The sequence below is a fragment of the Leguminivora glycinivorella genome, chromosome 11 (assembly GCF_023078275.1).
Source record: "Leguminivora glycinivorella isolate SPB_JAAS2020 chromosome 11, LegGlyc_1.1, whole genome shotgun sequence".
Taxonomy (NCBI): Eukaryota; Metazoa; Arthropoda; class Insecta; order Lepidoptera; family Tortricidae; genus Leguminivora; species Leguminivora glycinivorella.
In genome coordinates, this window is record NC_062981.1 from 19,770,637 (window position 1) to 19,794,925 (window position 24,289).

General features: G+C 38.6%; 1 protein-coding gene across 3 annotated transcripts; it reads left to right on the top strand.

Moving 5' to 3' along the window:
• The first annotated feature begins 3,086 nt into the window (after window positions 1-3,086).
• Window positions 3,087-24,289, top strand: LOC125231423 (SET domain-containing protein SmydA-8). 3 transcript variants are annotated; one of them, XM_048136874.1, is made up of 11 exons: window positions 3,763-3,916; window positions 7,607-7,858; window positions 8,250-8,405; window positions 9,017-9,277; window positions 9,999-10,121; window positions 10,482-10,669; window positions 21,685-21,900; window positions 22,400-22,587; window positions 23,134-23,246; window positions 23,705-23,866; window positions 24,059-24,289. In XM_048136874.1, exons 2-10 carry the CDS (start codon window positions 7,613-7,615, stop codon window positions 23,858-23,860), a joined length of 1,647 nt encoding a protein of 548 aa, XP_047992831.1. In that variant the 5' UTR covers window positions 3,763-3,916; window positions 7,607-7,612; the 3' UTR covers window positions 23,861-23,866; window positions 24,059-24,289. The 3 variants fall into 3 exon arrangements, with proteins under 3 accessions (XP_047992832.1, XP_047992831.1, XP_047992830.1); XM_048136875.1 differs by lacking the exon at window positions 3,763-3,916 and adding an exon at window positions 3,087-3,106 and having other exon boundaries at window positions 23,705-24,289; XM_048136873.1 differs by having other exon boundaries at window positions 23,705-24,289.

Sequence of the window (24,289 nt, forward strand, 5' to 3'; positions counted from 1 at the left end):
TCGCAGTTCCATTTGCAATTTTGATACTTAGGTCTTTATACACTAAGTTGGTTATGGCATGAACGATTTTTTTCCTAAGCAGATAAGAAGTTAACGTTATTAGCATCAACAAGAATGTTATAAATGCAATTTAGACCCAGATTTTTAAAACATTTTTGTTATGAATTGTGCGTCTTTGTATTTAATGTCATTGCAGTAGCTTGTACTTATCAACTTATAATATAAATAAAACATAAAAAAAATGAATTTAAAAAGCTGCAATATCTACGACCTACGTATGCGACGACTGAGATTTGAACCCGTGACCTGTGGCTTGTAAGTCTAACGATAATCGCCGGGGCTATACCTGGCCGTGACATATGGGTCGAAATTAGACTTTGCATAGCTTTCGCGTGTTTGTAACAAGCGTTGCTTCAACGATTCTGAAGAATGGAAGAATACATTTCACAAGATGACGGAGATCTGTCAAATGGTAGAAGAGAAAAACGTGAGATAGATGTATGTACTGACAAGTATATACTCTTTTCGACGACTGTCAAATCGCATGCCTAAAATAAATATGTATTTTTTTTAAATTACTTCAGACTTTATTATCGGTGGGAAACGTCTGTTTTTAATCTACCTAAAATATTACTTATGTAGAAATAGGCATGTAATGAGGAGGAACACTCAAAGGATACGACAGATGGCGCCACCCTATTAGTCCGTGAGACGTGAGAGCGAGAAGCTGATAATTTTTTTTTCTCTCTCTCACACATATGAATGACAGTGACATGCCTAGACTCTTACATAGGCGCCGCCTGGCGGGGTAAAATGTCAGTGTGCCTCCTCATTTACATAGAAGAACGAAGAACAGAATAAAAAGTATGAGACACGGCTCATCACCTACTCTTGGCCCAGCTCACTGGCGTGGTGGTTTGCCATATGGATTCCTAAATGTAAGACACTAAGGTCCAAACCAAACCACGCAAAAAATGTAAATATATTATTAAATTAAAGTATTAAATAAAGGTCAAACTTATTGGGTGGATTATCATGCTGTTAATATTGTTAAATATGGACAGTAAAAGTCAACCTCGTACTATTATCTGTTCCTAATTTGCCCGGTCAAATATTTAGATTTTTTTATTTCCATATAAATATATTGGTGGTTTTATATGCTAAATATCTGAAATATTATGTGCTATTCATTTCTGCTTAAAAATATCTGTTGTTATATTTGCTCTAGAGCACGTTAGAAAAAATTCAAAAATTCTATATCATTAAAAAAAGTCTTATTTCCCGTCATATATTTAGGTGGCTTCGGGTTGTAAACCTTAAAACTGTTTTTTTTTTACATGTGTCCACCATTAAATTACTGTGAGGTATTTTGCTGAAAGAAAACGCTTATTTTTTGGGCGTAGTTTTTTTTAATATCTTCCATTCCAAACTATTGGTGGATTCGAAAATATAGGTTTTTCAAATTGCGATTAAACGCTGTATATGAAAAAAAACTACTGTTGTAGAATTATTTTCAAAAATATTGCACCGTTCTTAGGCTATTACTAATAATCGATGGCAAAGGCATTTTTTTGTGGCGCCGTCTACGTGTGGTGTAGTGTATGCGCGTTTGTAGGCGGTCTAATGTATGGGATGGTAATGGTATGATTCTATGATATTCATACACAGTCGTAGAGCGCCATCTAGTAGCTACAAACTTTGCCACCGAGTGACCGAGTAACATTTTTCACCACATCAACACGAACAAAATACTGACTATAAAACAAAACTACATGCGGCTTTCTAGCAGAGAAGAGCCTTTATGATTGAATTGCAGTAAAGTTACAACATGAATAAAATTCAGTTTTAAATGTCCTTATTGTACATACATACATACATACATACATACAATCACGCCTGTTTCCCAGAGGGGTAGGCAGAGATCACGGATTTCCATTTACTACGATCCTGACAAACCACTTTCGCTTCACACACTTTCATAACGTTTCTCATACACGCTCGTAGGTTTCGAGTACTTCTGACCAGGCCCCGTAGCCGAATGGCATTTCTCCGACGCCAAACGAAAGCGATACGCCGCTGGCTCTGTCGCGCCAATACGCAAGCGCGATAGAGATAGATATCTACTAGCGCTTCGTTTCGTGAGCGTTTCGTGAGCGATTGTGCCATTCGGCTAGCCACCCTGGCCTTTTTGCAATATTTCCAAGATTTGATCAAGAAAAGGTCCTTATTGTACCTACATTCAATTATAAAACACAATAATTAATTATTCTTTAGTAAATACCAAAGAGGATCGAGTATTATAGAGAGTTACTGTCAAAGTAAAATGTGTAATCACAGTGCATAGACTACCATCTCTCGACACAAGCTTAAAACTTTTGAACCTCAGATTTGACAATTTGGCCCATATTGTTAGCTTGATATGTGTTAAAATATCAAATATTAATATGAGTGTCATCTAGTCGAGCGTTCCCCAAAGGTGTAACGCCATCTAGGCCACTGTGCCTTTTTCTCTGTGGCTTTGAGGTAGGTACGTTTTTTTCTTAGACTTTCTCCGTCTATACGGCGTTAGGCACATAATATGTCTTTGGTAAATACAAGACATGAAATTCTCTCAGGATAGTAATGCATCTGTCCTATATTTTGGTTTAATACGTATTTGCGTCTCACATTTCGCTTGATGAGAGAATGAGACGCAATTCATATTGAACAAGCATTTGAACAAGCAGAATATCACTTTCTACATCTTGCATCTTACAATAGTCTTTGATACCGCTAACGGCATCTAGTAAGTAAGTGCGGAAGCTATACTCCTTACTGATGAACTATTAATATAAAACGACCAGATAGATGGTAGACCTACTATGCGAAATACATAGAACTGCCTGAAACATAGAGGACACCACCTGGTTTGAAGCGTTTGATTTTTGCTTTGTATTCGCTACGGAGAGCTATCGATTGGCTATGGCTATTGTTTACGTGCCCAGTCACTAGATGGCAGACCAACAACACCTATGCTCCCTACGTATATAGGCGATGAAGACCACGTGAAGACGAATGGCGGCGAAGATGATCCATACTGATCGAGAACTGTCAAGAACTCACTGAGGTGAGTAACCTAAAAACAAACAATATGATCCAAAAATAGCAAACTGTATAACTAAGTAATTCTTTATACAATGCTCTAGAACGTTCTACTCGTAGTATCAAAATTTGATTAGTAAGTAAAGAATATTGTCAGTAAGCAATTTACTACAATATTAAATACTAATGTGATGCCAATGGTAAACATTGTTATGTAGGAAAATAAAAACAACAAAGCTCATGAAACAGCGACATCTCCCGGAAAACTGAGCGAAGTAACTCTGTTACGCGGTGTACAGATTTCCCGGCCTTTTTTCCGGTCCCATGACGGGCTACTATTTACTGTGCCTCCGTCTTCAATGTCCTGGAACTGCTTGTGGAGATTGAAAGCCCACATTTTAATTAATGATTTACGTACTTTCAGGAACCCTACGTTTATATTATCCTGTTCTTTCCTTTTAATTCCTTATAAAAATTTTAGCTGACTGCATTTAGTCAGTAGCTGAAGTTAGGTACTCGTATTCTCCAGTACTTTGATAACCAAGCAAGCCTTTGCTTTCCTCCCAAAGCGCGAGAACGACAGAGACCGCAATTCGCAGTGCAAAAAAGACATTGGCAGTTGACAGACAATATTGAAGAGAATTGGTTCTACCCCAATACACTCGATTCCCCACAGCAAATCGTGCCGTGTAGCACACCCTTAACGCCGGCCTCAAATTTCTTCGAGTAAGTTCAGGAGTTTCAGCGGCGCGCTATTTTCGTCATCGCGTGCAGTCTCCCGGCGCGTGCGCACGTGTCGCGTAGCTTTCCTTGTGTACCGGATTCTTGAACTAAGGTATGCTCAGATGTATGCAGAATTATGTATTTTATTAACGTGTTAAAAAGAAAAGTGAAATGTGTATCTATAATTTTTTGCCGAACCAGTTTTGATAATCTGTTGATAGAAAAAATAAGGCGGATCTTGAATTTTTAGGCAATAAGAAATAACTTAGAGTTTCATGTATGTACATTAGTACTTAGTTCAATTAATTTGTTAAAAGCCACACGGAGAAAAAAGTCTCGTCCATGATACCTGAATAGTGTAATCTGAACGAGAAAATCTAGTAAATTCTGGGACAATTGTTCACATAGTATAAATAACTAAACTAGTCTGTTTAAATGCGTTGAGCTTAGTGAACTAGTTATCTTGCAATTGCTACACATTAAAATAGCGTGTATTACTAGAATATTTAGTAATCATAACACGTGGACCGTACAAATAAATAATATTTTCTTGCAGAGCTTAATAAATGAAATGTGACCTTGACAATATATTCTTGTAAAGGTAATATATACATTACGTATCATAAAATAAAAATATTGTAAGGGTCACACAGTCAAATTGTGTGTATTACTAGATTATTCAGTATTTATAACAAATGGAGTGTCTAAATAAACAAAATAATGTAAACTCCACAAGAAATTCTTGTAAAGGTTATAAAACTTTAGTTAGGCCAATAATAGGTATCGTTAAGAATACAAGTCATCTGATATATATTACATTCTCTTCATTTATGTAAACTTCATTAAATGGTTGATAGAACAAGAAAGTTAGTTACAGCAACTGCATTTATGGTACTCTCTAATAAATATACAATTGCGTTAACGTGTTATATTTTTATCGGTACCTATGAATTTGTCTGTGCACTGTATAGACAACTAACATTTCTTGTAAATGTAAAAAAAGGTTTGTTGTCTATACAAGGTGGTTCAGTAGGATTAAAGGCCGAGCCACGCCAGATACGTGTACGTAGACGTGTGCGTGGCGTGCGCGCTGTAAAGTACGAATCTTCAAAAGAGATGGATGATACACCGCTAGACACACACGGGAAACACGTCACACAAGCGGTGTAATCTCTAATGAGGATTCGTCATTTACACCGCGTACGCTACGCGCACGTCTACGTACACGTATCTGGCGTGGCTCAGCCTTTAATCCTACTGTACCACCTTGTATAGACAACAAACCTTTTCTTACATTTACAAGAAATGTTAGTTTTCTATACAGTGCACACACAAATTCATAGGTACCTACCGATAAAAATGCAGGTTGCTAGGACCAGTTCCAAGAGACAGAAGCCTAGAGTTGAAACTGGGATCCGGAAACCTGGGTCACCCAGCATATGGAATGGATGCTATGAGCGGTGAAAATTGGTGAATCTGAAAGTAAATAAAATAATTATATAATTTGTTAAAAAATATATTTCAACGATCCTTAGTGCAAGACTTTGTTCATATATTCGTCAGTGTTAATAGAACCGTCCTTCATTTCGTCCAAAATTTATATTTTGCAGAATTTTTCCACTTTTGTTCCACAGTATGGCATGGGTCACAGGAAACTTGCAACCATTGTAAATCATCTGAAAAAGACATTAAAATTTCTATGAATAAATTTTACATTAAGTAATATTCTACGTCCACTTCAGATATATATAAAGACTGTCCACGATAAAAAGTGGTCATATATAACATGGTAAATCTTGAGAATAATGAGAATTTATAAGCAGCATGTTTGTCAAATAATTTGTAGATATTAAACTACAGTATAAAAATACAAACAAATTATAAACTTTAGGTGGCCTATGAATTTTAGCAGTATGTATCTCATGATAACAATATTTTTTTGTACAGTGTCTTCTTGCAGTCTTTAAGTACAACAGTTTTAATGACAAAATATTTTTTTAATGTTTAATTATAATAGCCAAAATATACCCTATTACATACTGATTTTACGATAGTAATAATTTTTCTGATTGTAATCAGATTAAGAAAGTACTGAGATTTTCTAACTTTGCTGAATTCGAATTTTTGACACTTTTTGGCTCTCCATACAAAAACAACTGTCAGTGCTTGGAGTAGAAAGTCTTCCTGACTACCAAAAGTCGAAATGAGTTTCAAAAAGTATTTTTTGTCTGCTAAGATGTCATTCTAATGTGTGTAAAACAGCTTATAAAAATATAAGTATTTATAAAATTGTGCCAGGAAGCGTGTGAAGTTTGTTAAAAAACACTGTACAAGAAATGAAATGCTTGATGGTATACATTCGGCGAAACCTCAGACACACTAAAGCATTATAAGGAATAGCTTTAATTATTATATAGTTTTATGTATACAGATTTATCAAAATATAATATTGCTTCAAAATGTGCATTCAGGAAGAAAGATTTATCATGTTATGTATGACCACTTTTTATCGTGGACAGTCCTTATTAGTTCAGTATTTAGATTTTGCCCACGTAATGTCGTATGAATTTGTATGCAATGTAAAATGAATACAACATTAAATGCCTTTTTACTCAGCATTCTAATTATCTACTAAGTTCTACATGATGTACGGTATGTGACTCACCTGCTTTTGCCAACTCTGCCATCTCCCATCCTTGCAAGAGTTTTTGCACCTCTTCATCCATTTCCTAAAATGGAAACTACCAAACGAATGGATAATACGTAGTGAGTACGTTTAACGATAAATAATATAACCTATTGCGATCCGCGTCCACGCGTGATCTCTCATGACACGTAAATGGCCGCCGACCACGCCGCAAAACATTGCGTTTCGTTACACAAGCAAAACATTTATTTATGCGGACAATATTTTTGTTATAACAATTATTTTTCGGTGTATATTACGAGAATATCATTGTTATTTTTTACAAGAGGCGCAAAGTAAAATCAACTATACTGCTATAGCATTCACTAAGATATACAATGGTACTTAAACATGGCGTTTCGTTACAAAAACGAAACACATATTTATACTAACTAAATACTTTTTCAACAGAACTATTTGTTCACCAGTATACAATACGAGAATATTATTGTCATTATTTACAAGAGCATTCGCTACGATACAAATAATAGAGTTGACAGCGATGCGTACATATTTATACAAACTTAATATTTTTAAATATAACTTTTCGTTGAGTTTACATTACAAGAATATTCTTTTTATTTCTTTACGAGAACTACAAAGTAATGGCAACGTATAAAAAAGTTACAGGAAGTATACTGTGATAGTAACCGCTAAGATTAAGATTGTAAAGATAATTTTTATTTTTTTGGCATTACAAGAAGCTTCTTGTTAATAGAATTATCGTAACCTTTATTCTATTAGTTGTAAATAAAACTAGAGTTCTCGTATATGTAATTTAAACAGAACTGTTTAGTGCATATTAATGTTTGCTTAGTTCTATTGAATTCAAAATATAGTAAACGTAACAATACAGTTGTTTTTATTACGAGATTGTAGTATCAGTTACGATAAATCTATTTTACTAAACGTTCTGGTAGTATTGTTAAAATATTTTTTTTCCGTGCAGTTTTTTTTCTATAACCATAGCGAACAGTATCTACTTCATGAAAATCTCCGAACGCCTAGTATTTTTTAATAGCAATATTACTTTTCTTTCCTATTTTTCTGAACTGAAAACCTTTATAACTTCCTTAATCCTTCGTATCCGTTTCAACAAGTACCTTCACGTTTCAGATCACAATGAAATCCCTCGGCTCCTGCTACGTCTGTCTGGCCCCGTCCTCCCAAAAATGCTCCGGCTGCCAAGAAGTCCACTACTGCTCTCGAGAGCATCAGAAACAGCACTGGAAGCAACATAAGCACCAATGTACTCCCGTCAGGGTGAAAGAGGATGAAAAAGTTGGAAGGTTCCTGGAGGCGACGAGAGATATCAAGCCTGGAGATGTTGTGGTGAAGGAAAAGCCACTAATCACTGGACCCTCACAAGTAAGTACCTTTCTCATGAAAGCTATAGTCCTTAAATAAGAGAATCAGAAGCAGCATTGCAAGCAGAATAAGCACCAATGTACTCCTGCCAGAGTTAAAGAGGACGAAAAAATTGAAAGGTTCCTGAAAGCGACAAAACCTCTCACGGCTTTCACCACTGGACCTTCGCAAGTAAGTTTTTTAGTTGCAAAACCTTTGACAACAAGTCTACATGACGACATGAGTCAGAGCATCAGTAGCCGTAGCCTGGAAGATTGTCTGATGTTGTGGTGATGTAAATGCCCTTGATCACTCAAACTTTGTATGAAAGTTTCATTTATCTCTGTTTGTATTTGGACTGCTGAAAGTACATGGGCATGCCAATTTACACTGTATAAATGTACTATTGCAGGTCACGCCGCCCGTATGCCTAGGCTGCTACAAGCAACTGGAAGCTGGGAAGACCGTGGACTGCGAGTTATGTGGGTGGCCATTCTGCTCTCAAGACTGCACCATGCGAGACGAACACACGCCAGAGTGTCATTACACCGAAAAGAGAGGAGAGAAGGTAAACTAAAACAAAATTAATCTAAACAGGATTATGTTTAAACCCTCAAGAGCTTGTCATTAATATTGCGATAGATTCGATCTATTCTACGAATCTTCATTTGGAAAAAGTCCTGTTACACTGTCTATGTCTAGCATTCCTTCTTCAAAAGGTCACATTCCTTAAACTTCCTGCTAAGTATAGTGTCACTTTAAGTCCAATTCTGCAATCTGTATTCTTCTTTCTTAACCCTTATTTCGAATTATATTTTTTTTATACCACGTCGGTGGCAAACAATCATACGGTCCGCCCGATGGAAAGCGGCCACCGTAACCTATGGACGCCTACAACTCAAGGAGTGTCACATGCGCGTTGCCAACCCATTAGAAACTTGTAAGTACTTGTGTTAAGAACAAAGCAAAAAGGAGCGTACAAGTTCCAAGGAGGGTTCGGGTTCCGACGACTCAAAGGACAATAGATGGAACAAATTAGTTCCGTAGATCTTTCCGTCATCAGCACACCGCACCCTCGTTGAGCTCTGGCAGCCTTACTCACCGGCAGGAACACAACACTATGAGTAGGGTCTAGTGCTATTTGGCTGCGGTCTTCTGTAAGGCGGTGTATCATTTCAGGTATCCATACCATCCTCAGCATTCGGCGTACCACACCCAAACTACCAATGCATAACGGTCCTCCGGTGCCTTTACCAACGCGACCACGACGTCAAACTCTGGGAGACGCTGCAGGCATTAGAGTCCCACAGCGAAGACCGCCGCGGGACTGACAAGTGGCAGAATGACAGGAAGATGATCGCCGAGTTTATCTGGAAGTTCTTCAAGCTGGAGGGAGTGTTCAGTGAGGAGGAGATTATGAAGTGCTGCGGGATTTTACAGGTAGGTAACTTAAAAATGACTGATACTTACGCTAGAACGGCAGATTTGGGTACGTATCCGAATGGCACAAACGCTCACGAAACGCTCCCGACACGAAACTCTCGTAGATATCTATCTCTATCGCTCGTGCGTATTGGCGCGACAGAGCCGGACTACCTTTCGCGGCGTTTCGTTTTCGTTTCGCGTCGGAGAAATGCCATTCGGCTACAGGGCGTGGATTCTGCCTTCCCGACCCGAAATCGCGTAGACAATTTTCTTCGCGCTCCGTCTTCGCTACTGTCTCTGTCACAGTAAAATGGAAGAGCGATCACCGAACATAGAGAATGCTGTCACATTATCCGATCCGATATCGGATGTAGGACCGATATCGTATATATTACCGGCGCCATCTTTGATTTTCTCCATTGAAATCCTTCCGACATCCGATATCGGATCGGATAATGTGAAAACGGGCTAAGGCTTGACCCGTACCAGGATCTCTTTAATATTAAACTTCTCTTCTGTCTCTATCTAATAATAATTTCCACGTGAAATGATCAAATGAGTTAAGTGAGCGAGTTAAGTGAATGCAATTTTTTAAAAATATACCTAGTCAAATTAGGTTCTTGTAGATTTGTAACAGGAAGTGTTATTTCAAAGGTTGCAACTATACATTGTTTCCACGGATACTCACTGCTGGCTCTTCAACTCCTGTGCTTTAACTCTTTGATCTCATTTTTAGATAAACGGCCACGAAGTCCCATTACTGGAGCCGGAGTATGTGTCCGTCTTCGATCGTATCTCCATGGTGGAGCATAACTGCCGCGCCAACTGCAATAAGAGTTTCACTTCTGATGGACAGATTGTAAGTTTTTTGTTTAAACTCTGAAATAACATGTGGTTACATGGTAAAATAACAAAACATTTGTGCATAAATATTAAGAACACTAACCTAGAACCATTACATTACTGTTTGTTGCTTTGGCTTAAAGAATCCTCTTTTTTCCACGACAGTATTTTATTTCGGTATAATTACTATGATGATGAGTGCAGCAATTTAGGTACTGAAGATCTTATTTATCATCGTCGTTCAAAACGTTCGTCATTTTTTTTCTAATCACCTGAACACAAACTATCATAAACACTGAACACCCTTTTGGTCCTTTAATCGTCTTATTATTCAATAGTCAAAAGGTAAGAGTAAAGAACACCTCTAACTCCGTAGGTCCTCTGCGCCGGCCAAGACATCCCCTCCGGCAGCCACATCACGGTTTGCTACACCGACCCGCTGTGGGGCACCGAAGCCCGGCGGCACCACCTCGCCGACTCCAAGTTCTTCGAATGTGCTTGCGCGCGGTGCGCGGACCCCACGGAGCTGGGGACTAACTACAGCGCGATTAAATGTAAAAAGAAGTAAGTCTTATTGAAATTATCTCTTCTTAAGGTTACCTCTTACGTCACCGCCGGTAAGCCTAAGAAAATAATAAAGAGGATCGAGTATTACAGAGAGTTGCTGTAAAAGTAAAATGTGTAATCACAGTGCATAGACTGCCATCTCTCGACACAGGCTTAAAACTTATGAACCTCAGTTTTGACAATTTGGCCCATATTGTTAGCTTGATATATGCAAAGACATATATAACTCCATCTAGACAGATAAAGTCTAAGAAAAAAACGTACCTCAGTACCATACAGAAAAAGGTACGGTGGCCTAGATGGCGTTACACCTTTGAGGTACGCTCAGCTAGATGGCGCTAATATTAATATTTGACATTTTAACACATATCAAACCAGGAATATGGGCCAAATTGTCAAAACTGAGGTTCAAAAGTTTTAAGCCAGTGTCAAGAGATGGCAGTCGATGCACGGTGATTACACATTTTATTTCGACAGTAACTCTCTATAATACTCTATCCTCTTTGATATGTGTTAAAATGTCAAATATGCGCCATCTAGACGAGCGTTCCCCAAAGGTATAACGCCATCTAGCCCACGGCCCCACCGTGTCTGTCTGTGTGTGTGTGTCTGTCTGTGGCATTGTAGCTCCCGAACGGATGAACTGATTTAGATTTAGTTTTTTTTTGTCTGAAAGCTGAGTTAGTCGGAAGTGTTCATAGCCATGTTTTATTTAAATCGGTCCACTATGTCGCAGTCGGGGGTTTTTTCAAAATTTTAATTTTGTGGTTAGGTTAGGTTATCTCTAAGGCTTTGAGGTACATTTTTTTCTTAGACTTTATCCGTCTATACGGAGTTACATTATGTCTTTGGAAAATAATAATGACGGACGCAATTAGTAAGACACCTTCGGCCCCTCCTACAAAGTGGTGTCGATGTTCCATGGGCATGCACTTAGCGAGGAGCAGAAGTCTGTGGAGGAACCTGATCTTCAATAGAATACCTAGGTACCTTTCAGTCGCACGAAGAGGTTTGCCTCTTTTTTCCGTTGTCGTCACTATCCATCAGGTGCGGTGCGACTAATGGCCGGTGTACACATATGGCCAACGGTTCCAACAACCCCCTTGGCCAAGCGTGTAGAGGGCTACTTGGCCGTAAGTTGGCAGTTGGCGCTAGCGCTGGCCGGCCAACCGATTGGTGTCGGTTTTTTATCCACACATCAAAGGATCTTGGCGCCAATGGCCAACTGCGTTTACACGTTGGCGCTTCATTTAGTTTGTCGTCAGCCGTCAGAGAGGACAGTAGTGAAATATTTACGAAAATAATAAGTTTATCTATGCCAATAATAGTGTTGATTTTAGGAAATATAATAACCTTGCAAATGTTTAATGTATTGCCTAAAAAAGATAAATGTGCTTATCAAAATATACAAAAAATTGTTAATAATTCAAATAATTTTATTTTACTACGGGGTTATTATTTTTTAATAAAATTTTGCTGACAACGTCAATGACTTAGAATTTCCTAGCCTTTTTCATCCCACGTCCATCTTTCATGAAGAGCCAATGCCAAGTGATTGGTTCGCCAATGTGTAAACAGCGGCTCTTATCTTGGCCACCAAGGGTTGGTGGAACCGTTGGCCACACGTGTACAGCGGCCATAAGGTCAATCACTAGCCAGTTTATATACATTTAAAAAAAAAACAGAATAGAAGGTTACGATCCTCAGCATCCAGGGAAGAACTGAAGATGATGTTTTGGTGATGGAAGTTGAAAAAGACCTCAGCGAAAGAGCTTTGTGTCGCAGACTGGACGAAAACAGCTTTGGGCAGAGAAGCATGGTGGTCTTAGATATCGGAAACCAAATAACAGCCTTTATTGTTATATGGTGGCTGAAACTCATCAGGTATTTTTTTGAGAATTTCTCCAAATTACGTAGTTATACTTTCTGGAACCTTAAACTCCATAGGTAACTATGTGAAGGTACATTGACATCATAAGATATTTTAATAAATAGGTAATTTACTGATTCATTTTTATCTCTTGTAACACAAAGTAGACTTAAGAAAAATATTATTCTATAGTTTAGGTAGGTAATCGTTTTATTCGTGTCTCGATGTTGCCAAAAATAAAACTTTATTTGCTAAATGATAAAAAGTACTGTCTGCCAAATTTGCTTTCACGTCCATCACGATTATTGTATAAGATAACAAATTTCTAAAGAAACGCGCTATTAATTTTCCATGCAAAATTCTAAACAAACGTCTGATTTCCGCTGCAATTATTTTATCTTATTCTTGAGGTTTGTTCACATCGCAATTATGTTTGAAACTTTTGCGAAGCAAAACTTTTTCGAACCCGACGGGTGGATCATTCATGACTGTGTCATCTCCAAATATTTATAACCTAAAGTCGCCGCCAAATCTCGCAAAGTTGTGAAAGTTGTAATGATTTTACACCTGATTATATACCCATAAAGTTTGAGAAATATCTACTACATATTATGTGCTTCATATAGACGGCCAATCTAGTCTTGCCACTAAATAATTTTTAAGAAAAAAAAAACCGCCTTCCTTTGGGGTTCTGGTGATAAATACTTTCAAATGTTGGATTATGTTATCAATTCGTCTGTATATTTTTTAATGTTTGTTATTCGATATCTCCGTCATTTCTGAACCAATTTTGAAATTTGGATGATTCTGAAGTACTTACAGATGAGAATGATTATCAGAATGGAACTCTAACCAGGGGCGGCTCACTCTTCATCAGCAGTTCCACTGCACCAAATGTCACTGTTCTGGACGTAAGTGCATGCTGTTCTTATAAAAATACCAAAGTCACTATAAGTGTGCCGTTCAGATTTGAGGAGTTCCGTTCTGACCATCATTAGCAGTTCCACTGCACCAAATGTCACTGTTCTGGACGTAAGTGCATGCTGTTCTTATAAAAATACCAAAGTCACTATAAGTGTGCCGTTCAGATTTGAGGAGTTCCATTCTGACCATCATCAGGAGTTCCACTGCACCAAATGTCACTGTTCCGTACGTAAATGCATGCTGTTCCTTTAAAAACACAAAAATCACCATATGTATGCCTTTCAGATTTGAGGAGTTCCCTCGATTTCTCCAGGATCCCACCACCAGAACTGGGTTCTGAGAAAAATGGGACCAATCTGTATGCATATACATTCAATTAAAAAAAAATTTTCAAAATCGGTCCAGTAACGACGGAGATATCGAGGAACAAACATTAAAAAAAAAAAATACAGACGAATTGAGAACCCCTTCCTTTGAGATTTGGAAGGCGGTTAAAAAGGCGGCAAATTTGAAAAATGTACGGCTCACGCGCCAATTTTCTTCATACAGCGCGTGACTTTCTAGTAGTAGTTAAGGACCTATGTATAGGCACTGGTCCCACCAAGAGCGAGTATTTGAGCTATCGGCTATAAAAACGAACAAAAGATAGTCGCTCCCGGTAAATAAAAGAGACGCGATGATAGCGCGAGCGAGTTATAGTTCGTAGCCGAGCTATGAGCTACAAATCGCTCGCTCTGAAATGAAATGAAATGAAATGAAATGAAATGAAATAAAATGAAATGAAATATTTATTTTCCAAGTAGGCATATTACAATGCGCTTATGAACGTCAAATAAAACTACGCCGGCTCTAACCCTACGCCTCAGCCTCGAGAAGATTTCAGTCCCCCCTCAGTTGGAGGAGGGTATCCACTATGGGACCGGCAAGAAACTCGGCGGGCCACTTCTTTTCAAAACATTACATCTTATATTTAACATGCATTAAAAAAAAACAAGATACAATTTAATAAGCAAAAGTATTCATAAAAAAAAATATTAACACAAGAAATTATACAAAGTACAAAGCTATTATGATTATTAATAAGAGATGTTAGAGATGTATAGAGTCTCTAAGTGTCAAAGTACATCTAAAAAAAATTATACATGAAGAAAAAAACCGAATAACTAAAATAACTTTAGAGTTGTAAAAGACTCTTGTTGTCTTAAGCAAAGGAAAAAAAAAATATATGTATACTTAATCTACTTTTTTCCTTGGAGATGTATATGGTCTCCAAGAGTCAGAAAGAAAAATAAACAAACAAGGACCGAACAGAGTGCCTCAACGTAATCTCATTCAAAATTAATGTTACATAGAATAGCAATATCTGGGCGACCGAGCTTCGCTCGGTTCTATTTTAATATATCACGTCTTTAGATAAAAAAAAACTCTTATAAATACAAAAACAAAAAAAAAAGACAAAAAACAAAAACTTAATTTCTGGCCGGGATTCGAAACCCTGACACCTACGATCTATCTGCGTACATTAGACCGACCTCGTGCGACTGAGCTAAGCGGAATCGATGCGCGCGCGGCGAAATTAAGGACCATATTTTACGTTTACAAATGCGAAAGAAAAACTCATGAAAACTCGAAAATTCGCGTTTTCCGGGATCTAAGGCTACGCTAGATCGATTTTTCACCCCCGAAAACCCCCACAAAACAAATTTCAGCGAAATCGTTAGAGCGGTTTCCGAGATCGTCGGTATATATAAATAAATATATAAATAAATAAATAAATAAATAAATAAATATACAAGAATTGCTCGTTTAATAGTATAAGATAGCCCCTATTAGCTGAAACAGACCGGTCTTCACAAACAGCACCCGTTCACGAATATGGCGCGCATCTCAGCCATCGCCTCCCTCAACCTTCATTCGGGAAGGTGGCGACCCGATCAACGACGTCACCGTAAGCAAAGACTTTTTAGCGAGCATGACATGTTCAAGCTGTCCGGGCTGTATTAAATATTCCAATAATAAGTGAATACGGTATACCTAGATGTAAGACACAACATTCCGTGCTTGTATGTTACATAGTTTAAATTGACTTAATTGAAAACAAGATCTTGGGAGATGTAAAAGGTCCCCACAGTCAATTATAATTAATGGGATATAATAAAAAATAAAAATTTGGAGGTGTAAAGGTTCTCCAAGTGTCAAAAGAACTAGAAATAGAAAAAAAAATGCGTATGAAATACAAATTTCACGTCAAGAGACTGTTAAGCTAGCAATCTCCAACTAATTCTACAGAATACATAACTAGTATGTACTCAACAAGTCAATATATATATATATACCAAATTATAATTATACAATAATAAGGATCAATAATTTAAACAGCCAGTAGCAACAGCGCCTTAAGCATGACACAATGTCTCCCCGGGACACTGCTAGCAAAACTATGACAGATTTTGAGCCTGGATAGTCGGCCATGGTGTAGTATCTCCCAGGTAATCATCAATTTTGTAGTACCCCTTTTTGAGAAGTGCACATTTTATGTACTTCTTGAATGAAGTAAAGGGCAGATCCCATGCCTCTAAGGGTACCTTATTATAAAATGTTACACAGTTTCCCAGGAACGATTTCTTCACTTTCTGTAGACGAAACTTGGAAACCGCTAGCTTATGTTTGTTCCGTGTATTATAACTATGAATATCTGACAGTTTCTTAAAGGACTCTATATTCTTATGAGTATACATTATCACATCTAGTATGTATTGTGAAGCTACTGTAAGGATGTCTATCTCCTTAAAGCGTTCCTTCAGTGAGTCACGTGACGCCATGTTGTAGATAGATCGTATTGCCCGTTTCTGGAGAACGAAGATGGTTTGAATATCTGCTGCTTTTCCCCAGGCCAATATGCCGTAAGACATAACACTATGAAAGTAACTGAAATAAACTAGGCGAGCTGTCTCCACATCAGTTAATTGCCTAATTCTCCTTACGGCATACGCGGCAGAGCTCAACCTTTTTGCTAGGGCAGATATATGAGGACCCCATTGCAGATTGCAATCTAAAGTAAGACCAAGAAAGAGCGTATTCTCGACAAGGTCCAGGTTTTCGCCATTCAGCGTGATGGTAGTATCTGTCTTCCTTACATTGGGTAAAGAGAATTTAACACATTTCGTCTTCTTGGCATTAAGGAGCAAGTTATTTGCTGTAAACCATTCTAGTACCTCCTTCTCTTTTATTTACACGGGAGTGATTATCTTCTGTTCGTTTTTATAGCCGATATAGCTCATAGTTTACTCGCTTGGTCTTGGTGGGACCAGTGCCCAAGATCGCTGCGCCTATGCAGGGTCCATATTATGTACCTAATTAAAACTACATATGTTACATGTATGCAATAAATGCTTATGTATTATTGACGTTGGTGACGAATCATCAACGAGCCATTACCTACACTTAGATTCAAAATGTAGCGGTGCCGGTTTTTTAGGGCCAAGATTTGGCTGACCGTCTACGGGTCTCAAAAGTAACCGTGGTGTGAATGCACCGTTTTTTTGACGGAGTGGGAATGCAGTTACGCACGATGTGTGGGACTCGCCGTTTCTTTGCCCTCCCCTAGCGAGAGGGGGGAAACTTGACCCTACCCACTAAACCCACTCCGGCGTTTCATCCTCTTTGTGGTTCGTGGGAGCGCGCTGGGATCGATGCATGTCATTCACCACGGCGCCCTCCGGTGTGAATGCACCTTGCGCATCACTTGGAAGGAAAATTAATCTCTGTGTACATTACCTGTACGATATTGTGGTTTATCAAAGAACACGTGACGATACACGTGATAATAGTTGGATGAAAGCTAGCTCTAGCCCCGTAGCCGAATGGCATTTCTGCGACGCGAAATGAAATCGAAACGCCGCGAAAGGTAGTCTCTGTCGCGCCAATACGCAAGAGCGATAGAGATAGATATCTACGAGCGTTTCGTTTCGTGAGCGTTTGTGCCATATTCGGCTACGCACCCTGCGCAGAATTTACGTGACAAAATTTTATCGGTGTGTTAAAAAAATATCAAACCATATGGATATGATATGACCCCCTAATAGGGCCCATAACATACATTATACTTTCATTACTTGCATAATTAATTTTATAATAATAGTAATACATAGATTTAAGAAGCGCTGGTGGCCTAGCGGTAAGAGCGTGCGACTTTCAATCAGGAGGTCGCGGGTTCGAACCCCGGCTCGTACCAATGAGTTCACCGGTACCGTGAGAAAACCGGACTAATCCCAATAAGGCCTAGTTTACCCTTCGGTTTGGAAGGTCAGATGGCAGTCGCTTTCGTAAAAACTAGAGCCTACGCCAAATCTTGGGATTAGTTGTCAAAGCGGACCCCAGGCTCCCATGAGCCGTTTCAAATGCCGGGATAACGCAAGGAGGATGATGATGAATAGATTTAAATTAAGTTAAAAAGGCTAATTATAATTTAAACGTATATTTGCCTTTCAATATGCGTCTACTTGCAGCTACGTAAACATAATTGTTAATACCAGAATCTATGCAAATATGTACGTAGGTACTTGTTAACAACGTTATTGCGATGCAACTAGGAAATGCCGCCAACATCCTTGGTATAATGCCTTAAGGGGGTGCCCTCTATTTCGCCTATCATTAATTCGCATTATTTGAATTCGCATAACAGATTTGGCATAACATAATTGTTCATAACATTGAATAAACATAATATTAAAAATGCATAATTCTTATTTCGCATAACAATGAATCTGCATAAATGAAATTTGCATACTATTATTTCGTATAACTTTAATTATCCTAAAATGAATTGCCATACTTACTAACTGTATGGAGTAAGCGATTGGATCAATCAGGGGCTGATTTTCCAATTTCGAGCGCTCGATTTTGAGTGTTTAATTTTATACTGTCTCACTTATTAAGCATGAAAACAAGAACACTCCCGACTAACTCAGCTTTCAGACAAAAAAAACTAAATCGAAATCGGTTCATCCGTTCGGGAGCTACGATGCCACAGACAGACACACACACAGACAGACAGACACGTCAAACTTATAACACCCCTTCGTTTTTGCGTCGGGGGTTAAAAATAGGGATAAGTAAGGTACAGCGGGGCATATCTCGAGTGGGGGGCAAATGTAACTGGCCAAATTTCTTCCATGTTTTACAATGTGTGCATTATTAAAAAAAACTGTTTATTTTTAAGAAAAATATATGCATTTATGAACTTATCTGCTAATCTTAAATTAACCCTTAAATGCATGGTGATGTATATATGCATCATATATTTGATGGCCCGTGGCTCGATATGTAGCTATCCAAAATCACATTTATTGCTTAATTATTATTCATTATTTATTATTATTGAATATACAATTAAATAATATAATGATTAACTATTTATTATTTAAGAATTAAGATGAAATGGCGGAAAAGTACGAAAAAACAGGACGATAGCGATTTTTCGCATGTGATTTAGGCTGATTTTTTCGGAGTTAGTAATTAGTTTTTGTTTAAACACTTTATCATAAAGGTTTCACAAATAGTGTGCCTTTTTAAAAGTAGTAATTTTTTTAAATAAATCTTACCTATTACGATATGTTTGTATAAATAAGATTTGGCCTATTTAACCTCTAACACTGCTTTAGTACAAAAATCGATCTTAAATATTTTTTTTATTATTTTTCCCAGAGTCAGAAAACCATTGTCTATCACATATATTAATATCTCGTTAAAAGAAAAATTCATGCATTTTAAGGGTTAAAAAGATTATTTGAGTTAAGGAGTCTTTATTTTATTTATACATTACTTATTAAGTTTTTTCGTTTTTCATAAGTGTTTTTCAGAAAATAGAGTGTCTACCAGTTATGTAGTAAGCGTGTTCAGTGGGTACATGTAGGTAATAATGGAATAATGGAAATAGGGTAATAATGGAAAAAATGGATTAGTTACAATTGCCTTTTAGTCTAGATTTGCCCCGCTGTACCTTCTAAAGAAATTGAAAATGGATAGTATTTAAATAATATTATTTCATCGTTCAGATTTTCGCAGATCGCACGTGCCAATACTGATACCCGAGCAAGCGGAAGATTCCAAGTGGAATCTTGAGCGTTGCGAGGGTTTCAAGGCACATTAACCTTTGTACGGCACGTTAAACATTGCCACCGAGTTTGAAAACCAAATTTTTCACCACCCCAACACGAACAAAATACTGACTATAAAACATCAAACTAAATCAAATCCATCGATTTCTTCAATATGTATGATTCAAAATCATCATTTATATATAGGTAAAATTCTATCAGCTAGCTTAAAACATCAAGTTATAATTTGTATGAAATTACTTTGCACTCTTGTGGATAAAATGCAATTTTGCTCTGTTTTCGAACAGAAAAGTAAGCCGTTACCCGTTAGTGTCGTGAAAATATAATTTTCTTGTATGCCATTTAAACATTCTACGAAACAAAGTTATGCTTATTATACTTATACCAATTCATCGTTATAACAATTTACATTATGCGCATTAGCATTATACGAAATCTGTTATGCGAAATAATGATATGCGTATTAAACGTTATGCCTAATAAACGGTATGCCAAATCATATTAGGAGTATTCAGTTATGCGAATTAATATAGACCCGCCTTAAGGGCCTGTTATAGCTTCAATCTAGTTATTACGTTGCGTCTCAGTTTTAATAAGAACATTTTCTCATAGGTATTAGGTACTGAAAAAAGTTATTTCAACAGAATTTATTTGTCTGTACTTCCATAATAATTTGTATTTACTTCTGGCCGTAAGGTGCGGTTTTTCGGCGGTTCCGGGGCAACCTGCCAAATCTAACACCGGGGCAAACGACGCAACGGAACCACGCTGTGACGTCATCGTCCAAATGAAATGTTTAATTTTATTTTTGTTGTTCTCTTTTTTTGTCTTTTTTTTCTCTTTGTATTTGTTATCTAAATTTCGTGACGGTTATACTTTAAGGTCATGTAAACATGTTTTAATAAATAAAATGTTAAGTAAGGGTCTCACCAGATCTCGCGGCGCGGGATCGGGTTTCGCCGATCAAAAATCACTCGTTAGTATAAACATGCGTACGGATGCGTTCAGCGAGGACGACGCGTATGCGTCTTCATACTAACGAGAGATTTTTGGTCGACTAGAGCCGATTCCACGTCGATAGGTTTGGGGAAACCTTGACATAAGTAGGTGGGTACAGTCACCGGCATAAGTGATGACTTGTATACCTTGTCACTAGTTGTCACATTAACGACCTAATGTCTTGTTTGAAATGTCATACGAAATTGTCAAACGATTAAAAGCGGCAAGGTACAAAAATCATGACTTATTTCGGTTATCATCACTTTATGTCGGTGACTTACCTAGCTTTTAGTAGACGATTAATTAACTATGACCACGCATAGAAGGAAAGTTAATTGACCTCCTAAAGGATCCTCAAATTCAAAACAACAACGTTATTTTAACAACCGACCTACGTAACACACAATTTGCACAGCGCGCCCTAAAAAACAAACCTAAGAGACTTATCTTATCTGTGACGAGCTGATAACAGCGAGATCAAAGATCTGCTATCAAACTGATGGCATGTTTACAATTAAAGATTAAATACATCTAATGTCGTAAAGATTATATATCTAATGAGTGTACTTACCCGTTGGGTAAACTCTACTGACTGGTACAAGTAAGTATAATTATAGTATAAGTTTATACTATAATTACGATTATGAGGTTACATTTTACTCAAGTCACATCGTCATCATAATATCAGCCCTTTATGATGCGCATAAGCCTCTCTTCTAGAGCGCCACTTGTCTCGGTCCCGAGCTAGTCCCATTCAGTTGTGACCTGCAGTTTTCCGAACATCGTCAACGTAAAGTAACAAATAGGAGTTATCGATTGTTTACTATTTCATTCGGCTCGAAGGACCATAAAATGTTGAGTAGTTTCGAATAAGTACCTCAAAATGTAGAATATGTATCATATCAAGTCCATTTTAAGATCAGAATGGACAGCAAGGGTGGATCGAGCTTCCTAAGTGGTCAATTATTTTTATTGCCAACTTATGCTTCAGGTGTGGCCGGGGGAGGGCTGTGGATCCGCGCTTGATAAACAGACAGTTTTAATTATTAAAAATTGCCCAAACATCATATTTCAAAACAGCTACTATTACTTCTCCACAGGGACTGCAAAGGCTACCTTCTCCCGGAGACGTTCCTCGTCCCGATCCTCCACAAGACCAAGTCTCCAGACCCGTCGACCCGGAACCTCGACCAGAAGATGTGGATCTGCCGAGTCTGCAAGGATGCCGTCTCTGACGCCATCATGCAGCAGTTGCTGCAAGACATTGGGAGGGAGCTGAGTATCATGCCGAAGGGTGATGCTGATGCTTGTGAAAGGTATTTTTAATGTCGTCGCAATCTTGGACACAGTCAAATCATCATCATCCCGTTTCAGCCCTTAATCGCCCACAGTAGAGCATAGGCCTCCATTTGTCTACGCCACTTAACCCGGTCCGAGGCTAGTCTCATCCAAAGATGCCCCGCAGTTTTCGAATGTCGTCTACCCAACGAGCCAACGTATGCCAGACGCTTCTTTACATCCGAAAGCGGCCACCATCCTGTCAATACTTTGGTCCACCTGCCATCACTCTGCCTGGCAACATGTCCTACCCAATCCCATTTCAGTTTGGATACTTTGGATATGACATCACCCACGTCTCGCACCTTGGAGTCAAATCAAAGCCTAGTCAAATCTCCGGACCCATCAACCCTCTACCAGTACCAGACAACTAAGGTCAAACAAGGTCCTGGCCATAGACCATTCCAAGCTTCCAATCGCTAATGTTAAAGCTGGAAATAAAGGGCCAACATTATTAAGAAAACAATCTTGTTTCAGATTCATAAACCACTGCAGCACCTATCTATACCCTCGGCACTACTACCTGACAGACGTCTCTCTTGCTCTAGCTCAGCTGATTGGTCAAGAAAGCGAGTTAGGTTTAGCTTCAGTGGCTGACGACAGACTGCTGCTGAAGACTCAGCTCTGCCGTGGGATAGCTGATCTGCTGGAGACCTTGGCACCGGGTAATAATAGTTTTTGCAAACTTGCCCAGAACGTACAAGTTGTGGAATGAGCTACCTTCTGAGGTATTTCCCTTGCGCTATGACATGGGGTTCTTCAAGAAGCAGGTTATATTTAGAGTTCTCAAGGGTCACGCATTAAGTCGCCTCCCTGATATTTATATTTATGTGATGATCCGTTGGCGGCGATGACTGCTTCCCATCAGGCGGCTCGTCTGCTCGTTTGGTGCCTATATCATAAATAAACTTAACTATGTTATGGATTATGAAAGCTATTTAGGTTTGAATTCAGAAAAGTGCTAGAACTTGAATCGAAATCAAGACTTCGGGAGGGATTTCGAACTCCATGGATATCCGTAATAAGAAAGACCTAAAGAACTGCAATATGAACACAGAGACGACCCAGCAAAGACTACTATGGAGACTTAGGATGTAACATCTCCGCTGACTAGCCGGCTACAAGGACTAGGAGAGCCGACCCCAAATAGAGATGGGAAGAAGTCCTGAAGAAGAAGTAGCTTGTCATTAATTGTTTTTGTTTTATTACAGCGGAGGTCCGTCTGAGAGGCACGCTGCTCTTCGAGCTGCACGCCGCAGTGGCTGAGACAGGGCGGAGGAAGTCCATCACTGACGGACCTGGTGTCATGCTCGGATATGTATCGGTATGGCTTATACTTTAACTTTCAAGATATTCCTTCAGTTGCCCGTGGCTACTATTTAGGTTGCCCGATGTCTCAAAATAAGTGATGATTCAACACATGAGCATGCCTCTTTGGTTTTTCCAGGCCTAGCCAAGAGTAGAAACGTTGGCGTTCCATGGCCATGGCGAACGGTGCGCAACTGACTCTGTCGCACCTACGAAAATGCAATAGATAGAGATAACTACGTGGTTTTTAGTTAGAGAACCAGAGCGGTACCGGCTCATGGAGATCTTCCTCCACTCTATCGACACGATAAGAACAGAACTATACGTCCAGTTGATCGACCTTTTGACTACCGAATCTTCACTCATTTTTTCAAGATGCCCAAGAAAGTCGAAAGTCAAGAAAGTTTGACTAATTGCTAAAAAAGTAGGCAGATGGGTACTAGTTTAATAAGTCAAATTACGTTTGTGTTGCAGGAATCACGGCGAATTCTCCTAGAATCAGTGCAATTACTGAAACACGAGCCTCCGGAACTGCCTGAAGGCCGCATCGCCCAGCAAGCGCGCTCCAACATCATTCACATGGACGAACTCATCAAAAATTTGGCCGCTAATCTACCCGCACCTCTTTAAAGAAATATCATCAACAAACCGAAGACCGACAGACCGAGAGGAAAACCGAAGACAAGATAGAGGGACGTAGTGCAAAAAGATATGGCTGAGTGCAGAGTGTCCGAAGACGACGTCAAGGATAGGGCGAAGTGGAAGCGGCTGACAAGGAAAGCTGACCCCACCACCATGTGGGATTAATAGCTTGGAAGAGAGAGAGAGATCATCAACAAACGCCAGAAAAGACAAGAAAACACGCCAGATACTCCGAAAAGTCATATTATTTTTAGTACCTATGTACAAAATTATTATTTTTCACTTATTTTGTTTCAATTGCCGTTTTCGGCTTCTGGTTAAAACCTTGGCTACTCCTCCAGTTTTTTTTGTGGACTAAATACTGGACTTTAATTTTGTATTTAGTTATTAGTTATCGATATAACGATATTAACGATA